Here is a 16375-nt window from a genome sequence, read left to right on the forward strand (position 1 = left end):
TCCGAGGGAAATCTCCGCTTCCGCGCATTAAATCTTCGCTTCTTGGATTGCCCCATCCTGTCTGTCCCGCTGTCGCCTGCACTGGACTGACACTGCGAAGGCAATTCCGCGGGGAGGAGGGAGTAAGAGGTGGAGCAGACACGACCCAACGACCTCTGTCTTGCCCCCATCTCTTCTTAAACCTTCCCCTCCTTAATCTCCGGAGAACCTCTGCTCTTCCGTGACTTGGATAGACCGACTAGGACGGACGAACGGTCCAATCTTTTTTCGTGAATCGGATGTAAACGGGGATAAAAGATACAGATTTATTTCTGCTTTTCGACGTCCAACATTACCCAATGGGAAATAGATTCACACATGAAAGTTCAAGAAATGTGACTGAAGAGGACTATGAAGATTTGGATATGGGGACACCGGGTAAGTGGTTTCAGGTTAAAGCTTCGCTTAGACTCTCGATAATGAGAGGCGCCAATGCAATGTACTATTTACTGAATCGATTGTCCGTCTTGATTGCCGCACACACACTGCCCTCAACCTGTCCACCCACCCACACGCGTGCACGGAAGCACTTTTGTTTTGGAGCATTGAAATAAGTCGGGAGTTAGGTGTGAGAATGCCTTTGCTTATATCGTTGGATTCGAACTCTACTGCTAACCCATCAGCTGCACCACAAAAAATTAACTTTTAAGTGGAACAGAAATATAATTACTGTGCCATGCATGACTACTGAAATACTAGTTGAAGTGTCGGGGGACCATCTAATTTTGGGCAGGTGCACTAAACAAACCTGCCAATTGTGACAATAACAACTTATATTTAGACTGCCCTTTTCGTACGACAAACTCTAGGGGCCAAAACAGTGAGGACGGCCTGGGTAGTAAAGGGAAGGGGTCGTTTATAAACCGATCATTGAGGCCACTACTACTTGAAGTGCAATCAATAATGTTGCTTTGGCAAACTGCAGTTAAGGGAATGGACCTCTTTGTCCTGGTGATGCTAACTGAGAGAGGAGCATTGTTCCCTGTGCCGCCTCCAGATGTGTCAGAGTTTTTGTTTACATCAGCCTCGAACAGCAGAGTGACAGGGCACATCAGTTTAGTGCTTGGCACCTGGGGACAATGCAGCACACCCTCAGTACTCTACTGGGAGATGGCGAAGATGACTGCAGGCATGACCTAAAAAATCCATACCTCTTGTATATTTCAGGACATGGCAAATGAATTTTTGATTTTTCATCCCTTGAAGTGCAGTCACTGTTTGTGCATATTGCACCCACAAGCAGCAAATGAGATGAATTATCAATTAATTTATACTTGAATGATCAAGATATCAGAAAACTTCTGTTTAGTATCCTTGAGCCATTGTGTCAATACACTGATATGTCCTTGGTTTAATAACTCATCCGATGGCACTTCTTAAGCTGCCAGTACTTCCTTGGTACAGCATTAATATACCATCTCCTGCACTTAAATCCTTGTCTCATTTCTCAGTAACTCTGTGGTTTCTTCTAGTCTTTTAACCTTCTGAGATATCTCCTTTTGGTTCAGTCTCTTGAATTCAGTCATATCCAAAGGTAGTCCACAATTCCCATCATAAACTACTCCATCTCGTTACCACACTTCCTTTAACTAAGATGCTCTTTAAACCCTTCCTCATCGACCAAGCTTTTAATATCTCCCTTATGTGGCTCAGTGTATGAATTTGTTTGACAATGCTCCTTTGCTATTTTTCAATGCTATGTTCAATATAAGTACAAGTTAAGTCAGAGACAAGGATACAGCCGAGCCAAGTTGTCACCTGTGAATTTAATAGCATCTTCCCTTCAAGTACATTAGGATCATTAGCTTTTTTTCCCCTGTGAAAGATCTCACCATCAATCATGTAAATGAAACTTACCTCTTGGTAAAGGAGTCATTAACTAAAACCCATGACACAGTATGTCGTCGTGGCTATCCCCTTGAGGTCGAGGATGATGGTCTTCGTTCCATTGATCAGAAGTAGTCCACAGAGCGAAGTCGCCTGTGCGTGTATTTGTTTAACGTGTACTTGATGTTGCACTACAAAAAGCACACGATACTTCACAAATTAACCAACTGATTCCAATGGTATGGAAACCACGACGATTGGAGCTGATGGATTTGTTGCAGCCTTCATCCGCCTTCACAGCCGTTGAATTTGAAATAACTTCGTCCACCTGTTCCACCGTTGAGGTCCGTGGATTGTCACCTTGTCATGGTGGAGAAGCTTGTGTGGTCCTGAGATCCCGAGAGCAATGCCGTCTGGAGCTATGCTCCTGGTAGGGTCACCCATGGCAGGAAGGTTGATGGTGAGGTCCCTGACAAAGAACACAGTATGTAATTTAAGCAATTTAGGACATCAAGTTTATTATTTGGTTGGTTTTTGGTTAGTGTAGAAACTAGGGAGCTACTGTTGACTTCAGTTTACTTGTCTGTGGATGGTGGGGGATATTAGCCAAGGCTGTTGCTTCAGCTTGCTATTCAGTAGCCCCTTCCAAAAAGTGGGTGTATTTAGACATTAGGCAAGGATGGAACTGGATGTGGACAGGAGCCCTGCACAATGGCTGCAGGCATATACCAACCAGGAGAGATTGGCAGATCTATTGATCATCATCTTGCTGTTGATGCCAATGGAAGTGACAGCAGGGGATGATTTCCAGGCCATGAAGCTTCATGCGGGGAGTGACAGAATGAAAAGGAAGGTTTACATTTCTATGAAGGATAACCTCAGAATGTCCTAGACCATTTTTAAGACAATGTAATACCTCTGACATCTAGTTGCTGATCTAATGTTGGAAATCTGGCAGTAAGGGCGGCACGGTAGTGGTTAGCGTAACGCTATTACAGCGCCAGCGACCCAGGTTCAATTCCGGCCGTTCTCTGTAAGGAGTTTGTACGTGCCTGCGTGGGTTTCCTCCGGGTGCTCCGGTTTCCTCCCACATTCCAAAGACGTACAGGTTAGGAGTTGTGGACATGCTATGTTGGCGCCGGAAGCGTGGCGACACTGGCGGGCTGCCCCCAGAACGCTCTAGGCAAAGATGCATTTCACTGTGTGTTTCAATGTACATGTGACTAATAAAAAAGTCTTATAAAAAAGTTTTATAAACTAATAGACAAGAAGCCCTCAGAAACAAAATGGAAGGCAATAATAACAAAGATAATTTGTGATGTTGATAGTGATTAATACACTGCAAGGAACCCTTCTTGCAATTGTGACATGGTGGTTTTTTATATCCACAAAGGAACCAGACAGGGCTATGATTCAACATCGCACCAAAAAGCTAACACTTCTGACCGTCTGGTGGTCCCTTAGCATTGCCTCCTGAAGTACCAGCCTGGAGTTTTGTGCTTAAGTCACTGGACTGGGACTTAACCCACAACCTTCTGAGTCAGGCCAGAAGACCACCCACTGAGCTAAGGCTGAATAGCAGATGAGATGGGTACCTGGTTACTTTTCCAACTAGCTGCAAGATTATTGAGGCTCATTGTAGCGTACATCCTGGCTACAGGATAAACCTGCTGAGTTAGTGGGAGGCATGCCCTTCCCTCTCTGTCTCAGCTCCATTGTGCGATACAGGGCAGTCAAGCAGCTCGGCAGTGTCAACATTGTCTTAAATTTTTATATCACTCATAAAATGTCCCACAGTGTTTTCCAAGAGTATAATCAGACAAAATAGGTAAAGGAGCCATTTAAATGACCGAAGGCTTGGTTTAAGAGATGCACTTTAAAAGGGTAGCTCAAAGGAGGAGTGGGGAGTCAGACAGATTGAGACATACAGTTCTAGACCTTAGGCCCTGGACTTTATGTATTGACATTACAAGCTAGGCCATCCCTTACTGCTCTAAAGAAGTTGATAATGCACCATCACCTTGAACCATTGTTGTCCTGGTGAAAGTATTCCCGCAGTGCTGTTGGATAGGGAATTCCATTATTTAGACCAAACAACGGCAGTGTATTTCCAAATCCAGGCAGTGTGCATCTTGAAGGAGAAGTTGGTGCATTCCTGAGCTCAAGGCTTTGGGAGGTGCAGTGCTGAGTAAAGTAGAGGGCTATGGGCAAGCCTAGTAATTTCTAGGGTAGGGACATGTTCGGCACAGCTTTGTGGGCCGAAGGGCCTGAATTATGCTGTAATTGTTCTATGTTCTAAACCTCACCATTTTGCTGCAGGTGTATATTTAGGGAGAGGTTTGGTTAAACAAGCTACTTTGTCCTGGAAAGTTCTGCATTTCTTCAGTGTTGACGGAGTCATACTTATCCAGTCAAGTGGATAGAAGTCCATCACACTCTTGATTTGGGCAAGTTTTGAGGAGTCAGGAGGGAGGGCACTCATGACAGAATGCCCTACCTCTCACCTGTCTTGCTAGTCATGTATGTGGCCAGCTAGTTAAGGTAATGGCATGGACAAGGATGTTGATGGTGAGGGACTGGATGGTAATGCCAGACCCACAGCAGGCATGTATCATTGCTGGCCACTGCTAATGTCAGTCTATAGACTATCGTGTGAGGAGATGTGGGAGTGAACACAGAGTGATTTCCCGTCCGATTGTTCCTATTTTAAAATTTTGCTTATAAGTAGGTCAACAGGGGTTTGGAATCACATTTTACAGCATCTTGCAACTGTTTTGGCCTGTTGCCAGTTTTCCGTACTTGGGGTGCAGTTCTAGGGTGAAGAACACAATACATTTAAGAGGAAGGAAGATAAGTCTATGACAGAAAGGATTAAAAGGTTCTGCTGATGGACTAGTGCAGAGGAGAAGGCTCCTGTGGAAATCCACATTCATAAATTTGGGGTTGGCAAATGCTATATGTTATTCAAGTTCCTTTGGTTTTATTTAGGATGGAAAATACCCATAATATAAAACCTGTTCCAGGTTAATTTGAATGGTGGACTTTTATTTATGTATGTAATCATTCACAGGGAATCAGTGGATATAGGAAGATACTAACAGTAGAACAACTATAAACAAAAAAGCAATAAAAAGGGGACAAATGTCATTTTTAGAAACTATTTCTTGCCTTAGTTTGTAAGCATCAATATTAGAGAGAATTAGAATTGATCAGATGATGTGAAGTATGTTCATGGAGTTTGGATTTCCACACAGAACAAGCTGGGAAACCTCAGTTGTGTTCTCGGCAAGGACGGTCCCTTCATGCTAAGCTGGTTAGGGAGGAAGATCCTATTCCATGAGATTGGGATATTACTCAGAAATAATATTTCCAGAACTTTTTAGAAACCAGTGAGTTTATATGTGATAGTTCTGCATACACCAACACCTCAATTTGTCAATCTCAGTCACCAAACAACTCTTTACAAAACAAAAATCTGAAGAAAGACATGGCCACAAAGTGATCCAACCAGGCCTGATAATTTTCGATTAAAATCTGAGTCAGTCCAGCCACAGTAATGTTGGACTTGTTGTGGTGATTTGTTAGCTGAACTCATTTTAAAGTCAGCTTTTCTCCAACTATTCAAAGCTTACAGTATAAAAATCAGCAATTGGATTACAGGCTTTGGAGAGGGTGAGAGGAGAAGGATTGGAAATAGGAAAAGACAGGTATTAATGGGTCAATAAACCATGTAATGATGGTGTCACTAAAAGTAAGAACACACACTGGATGTCTGTGTACCTCAGGATGATTCCAAAGCTTTGGATCTATGATGTTTTAATCCAGTGGTGCAGGTGGCTGTGGAACTGTTCTTGCCATATTAGTGTGCCTCATTGCCCCAAAGTCCCAGATTTTATGTTGGAATGCCTAGTTAGTTTGATAATGTTGGAGTCTGATGATCTGGATGTGGAGGTCAGCGGCCGGTATAATCCCTTTTTCAACTGCCCCAGCTTTCTCTGTCATCCAAGTCGGAATCAAGGTTTGGTCTGTGCATTGATCAGTGAAGATGTCCCCTTTTAAATGGGATATTATTAGGATCCTTGGCCTCTCTTTTTTTTATCTCTCCAGCTGAATCCACAGATTAGTTCATCCCTTGAGGTAGGAAGTGTTTAATAGCTGGAAGGGGAACACAAAAGTATAGAAGCAGGAGTAGACCTTTCAGCTCCTAGCAGCACTCCACCATTCACTAAACTGTTGGGTGATCTGTTACTCCAGCACCACCTTCCTCACATCCCTGATTCCTTTGGTATTCAAAAATCTGTTGATCACACTCCTGAATTTACCCAATAATTGAGCTTTCCTGTCTGGAGAATTCCAAAGATTCACTGACTTGCTATCCTGAATGGCCGACCATATTTTGAGACTCTGATCCTTGGTTCTGGACACCCAGATGTAGAAAACGTCATCTTTGCAACTACCCTGTCATCCTATAAGAATTTGTATGTTTCAATAAGAATTTGTCTGTCATTTTTTGAACTTGAGAGAATAAGTCCATTCTACTTAATCTGTCCTTAAAGGACAACTCCCTCCATCGCAGGAACCAATCTAGTAAACCTATGTACTGCCCTTATCACAAGCATGCCCTTCCTTAGGTAGGCAGTCTGGATTGTAATATTCCAATATTTCATGTGCAGTCTCATCATGGCCCTTTTTAATCTCTATTCTTGTACTTCAAATTATCTTGCAATAAAGGCCAACACACAGTTGCCTTCCTAATTTCTTGTTGTACCTGCTTGTTATCTTTCAATGACATCCAGGTCCTGCTGAAGGTCAACAATTTTCAATCCCTCACAATTTATAACAGACCCCACTTGGAGTACTGTGCTCAGTTCTGGTTGCCTCACTACAGGAAAGATGTGGAAGCCATAGAGAGGGTACAGAAGAGATTTACAAGGATGCTGCCTGGAATGCGGAGCATGCCTTATGAAAGCAGGCTGAGGGAACTCGGCCTTTTCTCCTTGGAGAGATGGAGGATGAGGGGGTGACCTGATAGAGGTGTATAAGATGATGAGAGGTATTTATCGGGTAGATAGTCAGAGGCTTTTCCCCAGGGCTGAAATGGTGGCCACAAGAGGACACAGGTTTAAGGTCCTGGGGAGTAGGCACAGACAAGATGTCAGGGGTATGTTTTTTACTCAGAGAGTGGTGAGTGTGTGGAACGGGCTGCCGGCAACGGTGGTGGAGGTGGATACGATAGGGTCTTTTACAAGACTTTTGGATAGGTTAATGGAGCTTAGAAAAATAAGAGGGCTATGGGTAAGCCTAGTAAGGAGCTGGGGAGTAGATATAGAGGAGATGTCAGGGGTAAAGTTTTTTACTCAGAGAGTGGTGAGTGTGTGGAATGGGCTGCCGGCAACGGTGGGCGAGGCGGATACGATAGGGTCTTTCAAGAGACTGTTAGATAGGTACATGGAGCTGAATAAAATAGAGGGCTATGGGTAAGCCTAGTAATATCTAGGGTAGGGACATGTTCGGCACAGATTTGTGAGCTGAAGAGCCTGAATTGTGCGGTAGGTTTTCTATGTTTTCTATAAAGTACTGTGCTTTTCTATTTTTTTCTACCAAGGTGGATGATCTCATGTTTGTCTACATTATATTCCATTTGCCTTGTCTTCACCTACTCACTTTGCCTGTATTCTCTTGGTCTTTCTGCATCCTCCTCACAATTCAAAGTAATAAAGTTAAAGAGTTTTTTGTAAAAGGGTTCCTGAATAAGGAACAGTTCTGTGTGCTGATGTGCTGAAGAGAAAAGAGAGCTAGATAACGGTGCACTTGAAACAGAAAACCAGAAGTGATATTAAACATGTGGCGGGGTCCCTTCCATTACAGGAGTGCACAGTGTGCGACTATGGCTACCACCTAAATATTAGACTCCTGATAATTACCAGGGCAGAGCTACAGCCAACAGTTTGGATTTCCAGAGGTGAAGTGTCTGTATTCTGACCCACTGAACTAGACTTTCCGACCTCTCCTGTTACTAGTGAGGGGACTTTGCACAATCAGGAGGACTAAACCAGGTATTCTCAGTCTCTTTGCTGTGAAGGCCCTCCCTTCCTGTATCATAAAAATTCTGTGGAGCTTGAACAAGGCTCTAACCCCAGTTAAATGTATTAGTTTGTATCTTCGCTGTTGGTCCAAACCTTGCATGTTAAGTGCAAATACACACGCGCGCGCACACACACACACACACACGCATGCACAGATGTGCTTAAATGCATCTCGCATGCTTGCTGTCATATGCATCTATTTACTCTTGTGTACATGCTTGCTCACAGTCACTCATGCATGCATGTGCGCACACACACACACACACACACACACATACATAGATTATATATATATATGAAGGCAGACTCACACACACTGTCACATCACTCTCACACTCACACATTTGTGGCTGCAGGGTTAATAAGCCTGATAGGACAAGGGTAGGGTTGTATATCTGAATTTGAGGGGTTGGAGTGATGTGGAGAGTCAGTAACTAGGGAATACAAACCTGAAGAGTATTGGGCACTGAATGAAGGAGATTCACTCACACTGAGGATGTTGTGTTTGTCAGAATGCATTTCTGGGGATCACTGCACAAGCCATGTGAGCTTTCAGATTTCTCGGGAAAGAATGAGGGTGAATTGGTGTGTGGGAGTAACACATGGAACAGCAGTTAGTGCTGCTGCTCCTGAGTTTCAGGAACCCAGGTTTGACCCTGACCTCTGATGCTGTCTGTGTGGAAGTTTGTACATTCTGTAAATTATCCCCTAATTTAGACAAGCAGCAAAATGAAAAGGGAGTCAGTGGCTGTGCAACAGAATAAGCTGCAGGGTTACAGGAAAATAAGGAGGGAGAATGGGTCTGATGTGAAAGCTGTGCTGGGAACCAGCATGGACTGATGGGCCTCCTGTGTTTTTAAGAAGTAAGTAGGAATTGAGGCTGTCGGTCTAGACCAGTCAGGAGAGGGAGGGACTGGAACTGTGAACCAATACATCGAGATAGAGGAGATACAGTCGTAGGTTGCAAATTAGAGGGACATAATTATGATCTACCCTTGACCCAGGACATTTGTATTTGTGCCAAACCCACGAAACCTGCCCATAGACCCCAGGGGGAGTGGGGGATATGGCTATGTGGTTGAGAACCCCAGATATGGAGGATTCTTTGTGAATCCATTAATTCTTGTCTTTGTTTGATTGGTCAGTAATGGATGAAGAGAAAAGGGCACTTACCCATTAAAAATGTTTCTCTACAGAACCATGTAGCTTGTTAGATGCTTCCAAGTTTTCCTAATCATTCCAAAGAGGATAACGAGGCAATGTAGATGAGGAGGATTTTTTGAATGATGTAACATCCATCTAACATTACAACCACAAAGCCTCATGGATTCATTTGATAATATTCCAATCTCAATTCCACTTGATCCGCTTGGAATAGCATATTGTTCCTAAGAGTTAACCTAAACACCCTGACGCAAGTATGTTTCCTATTCAGATACTGGTCTTATCTCTAAATGACTGACAGCCAGATTTCTGCTAGTGTGAGATATCTCCACGTTCAGTTTTGCATTTGCATTATTGTTATGACGGAGCATTTGGTTTCTATTTGATACATCCCTAAAACAACATCGTGAAGCCCAACACTGAGCTGCTAGCACCTGACCAAAAGTTCTGTTTCTGTCTCAAATTTTACCTCGTGTTAACTGATCATTCTTTATCTTTACTCCAACTTAGGACTTCTTGCAGTTCTAGTGATGTTATTCGGTTACATAAAACCTGCAAAGTCAACTCCTCTCCAACCAATCTGTGACATCCGGGTGCTGGACAATTACATTAGAGAAGCAAAGAATGCTGCAAATTCAGCGGTAGGCCATTATGTGAACTTATGTGGTCTGCTAATGGCATAATGCAGTGTTTCATTTGTGTTTGAGCTTGACCCCCTGGTCTTTATTGTTCACTGTCCTCAATAATAGATTAATGTGAGATTGTAAGGTTAACACCTCAGTAACCTGGAGAAATGTCGCATCTGATTGGGTACATTAATTTTGTGTTTCTTAATAGACATTCTAATGTCTCATTAAAACCTTGAAAGTTCAATTCCAAGTTGGAGATGCAATGACAGAGGAAAAGCATCGGGGGACTGTACCCTGCAACTGGCAACAGTTCTTTTTATGTGTGTGGAGGGTGGGAAAAAATAAAGGTCAGCTAGGCTCAATCTATTCAAAAGAGCTCTAACAGTTGGTTCTGTCCTAGCAATTTAAGGGCCTGCACTAAAAACCTGGTAACATAATTCAATTCCTTGCATAACCTTGCATCTGATTCACTAATGTTATTTTGGGAAGAAAATATGTTGTTTTTATCTGGCCATTTAATCAGTTTTGCTCTTAACTGCTCTCAGAAATAGCCTAGCCAAGCACTTTCTGTGAAAGAATATTTAAAAAAAAGCCACAATGCTACAAATTAATGTTCTCAGGAGAAAAGTGAGAGAGAAAAGATCAAAATATACCCAACTCCCATAAGGTTCAACATTAAATATGAATATCAAAAGAAGCACTTAAAGCAAATAACATTCAACTTGAAACCCTTTAAATGCTGGGGATAATGGGGCAATATTTCCATCCCAGGGAGTGTGCTTAAGAAGACACAAGAACCCTGTAGAAAACCATCGTTTACCCACCCACGAGCTCTTCTACAATCTGTGAAAAGTTTGTGAAAATCCTGGAAAAACTGCATAAACTCCAATGGGTCAAAGTTGATGTACCCTGAATATGTTGATGCCAATTAAATTGTTAAAGATACTAGAGGGATTTTTTTTTATGTATGGTGGTGGCTAATCTTGAGATTTTACTCACTCGCATTCCATAAAATTAGATCAGTTCTTCCAGAATTAAGTCCCAACCAGATAACACTTGACCCAAGAAGATCTTTATCTGAAGATTCAGTCAATCCCAAACTTTGCATCTTTGCTCTTCCTAACGACGTCAAAACATTACACAGTAGCTATCACTCATGGATGTCAATCATTCATAGATGCAGATATAATTCCCGTTCTCCTGATGGTTTGATTTGATTAAGCAATGTCATTGAAGCCTCCATGATCAGTTTGCATGAGTCAGCTAATTTGCCATATGTTTGGCTGAGTTGATCTCAGCGCATTGTCCTTGCAGAAGATCAGGCAGGTTTCTATTGCCATTAGAAAGTGGATGTCAGGTGAAGGCAAGGTTCAGTTTGCATCACACTCTCTCAGGAAGGAGTTAAAATGACCTAGAAAACCTGGCCTATTTTGGGCAGACAATTAGAGCACCCTGGGTGGGAAAGCTGGGGGAGGAATTTGGGATGGGGGTCGTACTGTAAGTGCTAACACCACACATCCTCCCAAAACTATGTGACAACATACTTGGGAGGACTGTAAGTAATGCCATACTTCCCAGAAATTCCAGTTGTTGACACAAGATACGGCAGCCTAAAATGAGCCCCACTGTTCCCTGTCCCAATGATGGCCATTTTGAAATTGGGAGACATTACCTCTAATTTGGAAACTAAACAGCAAGTTTTTCTCTAGGGCCACACTACCCAGTCTGGCTTGTGGCCCTCCTACCGGAACCCACTGCCCATCTCTCTCCGCTCTCCAGGCACTACAGTAATGGTGCAAATGACGTGGGCAGAAAGAGCTCAAGATAGGACTGTCATCATGCAACCACGTTGCATTGCCATATTTTGAACATGCCCCGTCAATGAGTGACTCTAGTTATCATTGCACAGTGTCAGTGAGCATGTATCAGATTCCACTTCCTACTATTTTTGCAAATGCTTAACCTGGTTATTGTGAAAGCAGTTAGCACCTCTGTTAAAATAGCAGAGAGTAGAATCTCATACCAGTACGATAAGTGTTTGGCTGATAACATTCCTCAGGGTTGTTTGCAGCCCCCGATGATTTTTGCAACAACAGGCTAGTGCTGACTAATTCTTGTAGATGCTTAGAGCAAATTACCTCCATATAGATCAGTCCTACCCCTGCTGGCAATTAAATGACAGGTGCAGTGCCTTCACATGTTGTAGCTCTCCATCAACCCATCATACAATCTGTCACTGCAATACAACATTGACTTCTCTCCCTCAACCCCCTGCAATCTGTCCCTCTGCTGATGAAATTCTCAATTACACTTTCTTGCAATGTTCTTTTTACTGGTTTGTCTGGAGTTAGCCTCACCAGAATGTGTCCTTGCCCACACCGAGGCCCAGATCACCATCAGCCTCGTCCTCATCAGATTTGTTGTTTCCCGTCCTCACTCAAATCTTTACAAGGCCTTTCCTGCTCCTCTACCCTCAAATCTTCCCAGAACCGTGGCCTTCTCCACGACAAATCTTTGAACACTTTGCGTTCCTCCAGCTCCTGCTTGCATCTCTGCCCATTGTTTTGGAACTCCTTCCCTCTGTATCTCCCACACACCAGTCTCTGCCATCCACTGGATCCAAGAAGGACAAATCAGTGCTCACTCATTAATGCTAGACTAGGAATTGTGGAGGAGTAGGGGTTTGGGATGTGCTGGTGCATTAATCACTAAACGTTACTGCTTATGTATACAAACTGATAAAGATGACTGATGGACTGGGTATTTTACTTGTATACTAAAGGGAAGATTCTGCTCTATTTACATTGAGCCTGTCTGGATTACTCCATCCATTTACAAAATGCACCTATGGATTAGGTGCAGTCCAGATACACCAGTCGATAGCAGGGCTTAAACAGTTAAGATGACAGGTTCCATCTTCCATGGATTAGGTGCAGTTCAGATACACCAGGTTCCATCAATTTACCGTATATTCCTTAAGATTAGAAGGATGAGGGTGTTAAACAATAAAGGTGGGCGGGCAGGAGAAATGGGTCAAAAGGGCACAAAGAGGATGCGGGAAAAAACAGTGAAAGGATTTGAGCTGGTAGTTACAGAAAACCTATTTCTTCTGATGGAGGTGGGGGAGAATTCGAATAAAGGGGTATAAAATTAGAGCCAGGCTATTCAGGAGTGAAATCAGGTGACAGCAGTTCTGGCACTGCACACTGACACCCTCCCACTCCCCTGTTGGTGGCGGGGGATATCAACTTAAATTTTCAGGATTTATAGTGACTTTTGTTTCATAATTAAGAATATCAAGTGTAGGGATCAAAATTGAATTGAAGCACAGATGAGCCAAGGTTTAAATAAATGTGGAAGAGGCCGGCATATCTAAAATCCTCCCCACCCACCCACTAGAATCCCCTTCTCTCGATTTCCATTCACTTTCCCTGCTCTGTAAAGTACTGTGAGATGCCATTCTCCATTATAGAGCTGCACAGAAACATGCTTCGGTGCTCTAGTAAAGGCTTAGGAAGTTTGTTGCCCATGTGGGACAATAGATTATTCCAGCTGAGCAGTAACCCCCAAGTCACAAGTGGGCTACAAACTGTGTGAAATGTGCCAACTCTGGCCCTGTCCCACTTCTTTCCTCTGTGCTGCTACTAACCACTACTGACCATGCCTAATTTGCCCATTGGACAACATGCCTTAGTCAGTCAGTCGACAAGGGAGAAGGGAATCTCTGACAGCACAAAACCAGTGAGAGCAAATCCATTCACTTCGGTAGAGAATTAAACTGGGCATCATGTAACACGAGCGTCTAATTTGCCGTTGTCCACTTACTGTTGTTGCCAAAGTTTGATTTTGCTCGTTATATGTGTAAAGGTGGCACCGACAATGCCATCCTCCTCACCCCATGCAGGACCTCCAGCCCTGCCAATGATACCAAGCTCTTTAAATATTTTTGTTCCTTCTGGTAGTAACTTCAAAAGGTAAGGTGGAAATCTGATCCTTGTCTCACTGTGATGTGTGTTTCCATTTAGAAACAGTGTGAGGACACCTGCGCACTCCCAGGAAACTTCACCCTTCCAAAAACCAGCGTCAGCTACAGAGAATGGGCAGCAAAGGATGTAAGTGTTTTTCCTTTCTATGGTTGCACCGATAAGCATATATTGGAAGAATGTCTAACCCAGCACCAATCTATAGGCTGTCAACCTTAGCAGAATCAGGGCCCTCGAATCTGCCCCACCATTCAATATGGTCATGGCTGATCTACCCCAGGCCTCAAGTTCTTGCTCCTATCACTTGCGTCCAAATGCAGTTATCTGACATACCTGGAATCCTGACCTTCTGGGGACGTTTGAATTTTATTCAGGGAAGTGGAAAGGACACAGATTCAAAATTCGAGGCAAAAGGGAAAGGTGGTTGGGGCACGAGATGGCATTTTGGGCAAAAACTGGGCCAAAAGGTTCAAAGAGGATGCAAGAGAAACAGATTGGCTGTGCTGTGGGATTCATTGCCAGTGGGGGTGATGGAGCTGGAATGAACTGGGGCCTTCAAAAGGCTGGACAGAACTGAGAAGAAAAAACACACAGGGCCATGAGGAAAGAGCAGGGGAATGGGACTGATGGGATTGCTGCATTAAGGGCTAGCACAACCTTAGTAGGCCGAATGGCCTCCCCTGCATCATGTACTTTTATATTTCTATTTTGGATGAGGGAAAATAGGACCGGAAGCAAAGGAAAGAAAATTAAGTGGCACAGAATTTATACAAGGACCATTTAAAATTATTCCAATTTCAGAATAGAAAATGAAGTGCAGGGTGGTTGGTGAGGGAAATGAATAAATCACGGTTATTAGCAGGATAATATGCAGCCTTTCTTGTGTATATTTCTATTTCCCACATCAACTGTTTCTAGCTTATAGCTGTCAGATTCCTACTAAAGAGTACCCTTAAACCCATTTAATTTCATGCCCTTGCATCATTCAGTCTGCGCATCATTAAGGTGAAAATGACAGTTACAGAATAGAAATGTCATTCCTGAGTTCGGCTCAAGGCAAGAATGACTTTGAAGTTTATCACAAAGTGTTCCACAGCAGCAACAACAACTGACACTTCTATGGTACCTTTTTAATGTTTCAAAAACATTGCAAAAACTGATGCCAAACCAAAGACATTTGGTCACAGAGGTTGCTATTCAGCAGTGTCTTAAAGGAGGAAAGGGAGCTGAGCATTGAGATGGAGAAGTTCAGGAAATGAATTCCAGTGCCGACACCTTGGCAGCTGAAGGCCAGGCTGTTAATGGTGGAGCAATTCAGGGAAGTTCAAGAGGCCAGAACTGGAGGAACGTAGATACCTCTGAGGAGATCACAGAAGAGTTCCCATGTGAAATGAGCTTTAGCAGACTTGGACTATTTCACAATGAGGCAAGGGGCCACTGTAAAAAAAAAAGGCCTGCCTAATTCTCTTACACTTGGATCTGCCTAATGCTATCCTCTGGAACAAAAAGAGACAAGAATCTTAGCTCTTTTGAAACATAAATACAGGGATCAGAAACCAAAGATATCTAACGTTTTACTTTTACTTCACTGTAGTAAGTATAAACTCTTTTTAAGAAAAAATACAATTGTGGGAACTATTCAAGAGGCAAGCCAAAAACAGTATTTATAATGTTTCAGAACTTTCGTCAGGATTTGATAATGTAGGTGAAGAGTAACAGTTCCGGATTCCACCACCAGAGGTATAATGTTAATCGGGGAATAATCTTAACATTGGACCCAGGCCATTAAGAAGTGGAATCAAGAAACCCTTGTTCACATAAAAAGATAAATAAATCGGGAATTCTGTCTTTCAAAAGCCCATGAATTCTGGGGATCAATTATTGGGGTTAATTTTTTTTAAAGAATACATTTTCAAGCAATTATCTACAATCTGTATGAAGGGTGGAACAGACTTTGGAGGATGAATTGCCTCCTTTATACTCATTTTGGAAATCCAAAACAGAATACAATAAAGATCCTAGGATTATTTGGGACCTTGAAGATTTCATAAACAAATAGGATGTGAGGCAAATAGTGAAAATTATACTGGTTCAAAAGCATGTAGCCCCTTTAAGCAAGTGTCAAAAACACAGTGCAAACCAATGCCAAATAATCCATCTCGGCACAATCAACCAAAAGAGGATGGACTGAGCTGTATACTGATGAGGAAGAGCTTTTGAGGCATGCTGAATAAAATTGATAAAAACATTCAGCACGCTGTTGTGGTTAAAGATAATTAAAATGTTAGGTTACCAAAACAGTTGAAGTTTTTTATAGCAGAGATTGCACTGCTGCTGTTAAGGATGTGTTAATATCTTGATGAAGTGCTGGTATGCAGGGCTGATGACAGAAATATTTGAAAGATCTTATTGCCCATTAAAGGCCATGGAGACAAGTGCCTGGACTGCAACTGTTCCAGGCATCAGAGATATGAGGAAAAATTACAGTGTAAGCTTAATTCTTTTTTATAACAAAAATCAAGTTGACCTTGTTAAATTTCTTAAAATTAGCAAATGAATTGAAAAGACTGATCAAAGCACATTGTTCATTAAAATAAAGCTTCAAATATCGCAGGGCAAGTAAGGAAAAAGAAGTAAAATGTCAGGA

The 16375-nt window shown here is 42.6% G+C and overlaps 1 protein-coding gene across 1 annotated transcript in view; it reads left to right on the forward strand.

The window, feature by feature from the left end:
- The first annotated feature begins 268 nt into the window (after positions 1-268).
- The window catches only part of epoa (erythropoietin a), a 28849-nt gene continuing 12742 nt past the window's right edge, over positions 269-16375 (forward strand). The window contains exons 1-3 of the mRNA XM_052044489.1: positions 269-417; positions 9627-9757; positions 13771-13857. Coding sequence (XP_051900449.1) covers positions 339-417; positions 9627-9757; positions 13771-13857 — 297 coding nt within the window. The 5' untranslated portion in view covers positions 269-338. The remainder of the gene's footprint in view (positions 418-9626; positions 9758-13770; positions 13858-16375) is intronic.

Source organism: Pristis pectinata, chromosome 37 (genome assembly GCF_009764475.1).
Source record: "Pristis pectinata isolate sPriPec2 chromosome 37, sPriPec2.1.pri, whole genome shotgun sequence".
Classification (NCBI taxonomy): Eukaryota; Metazoa; Chordata; class Chondrichthyes; order Rhinopristiformes; family Pristidae; genus Pristis; species Pristis pectinata.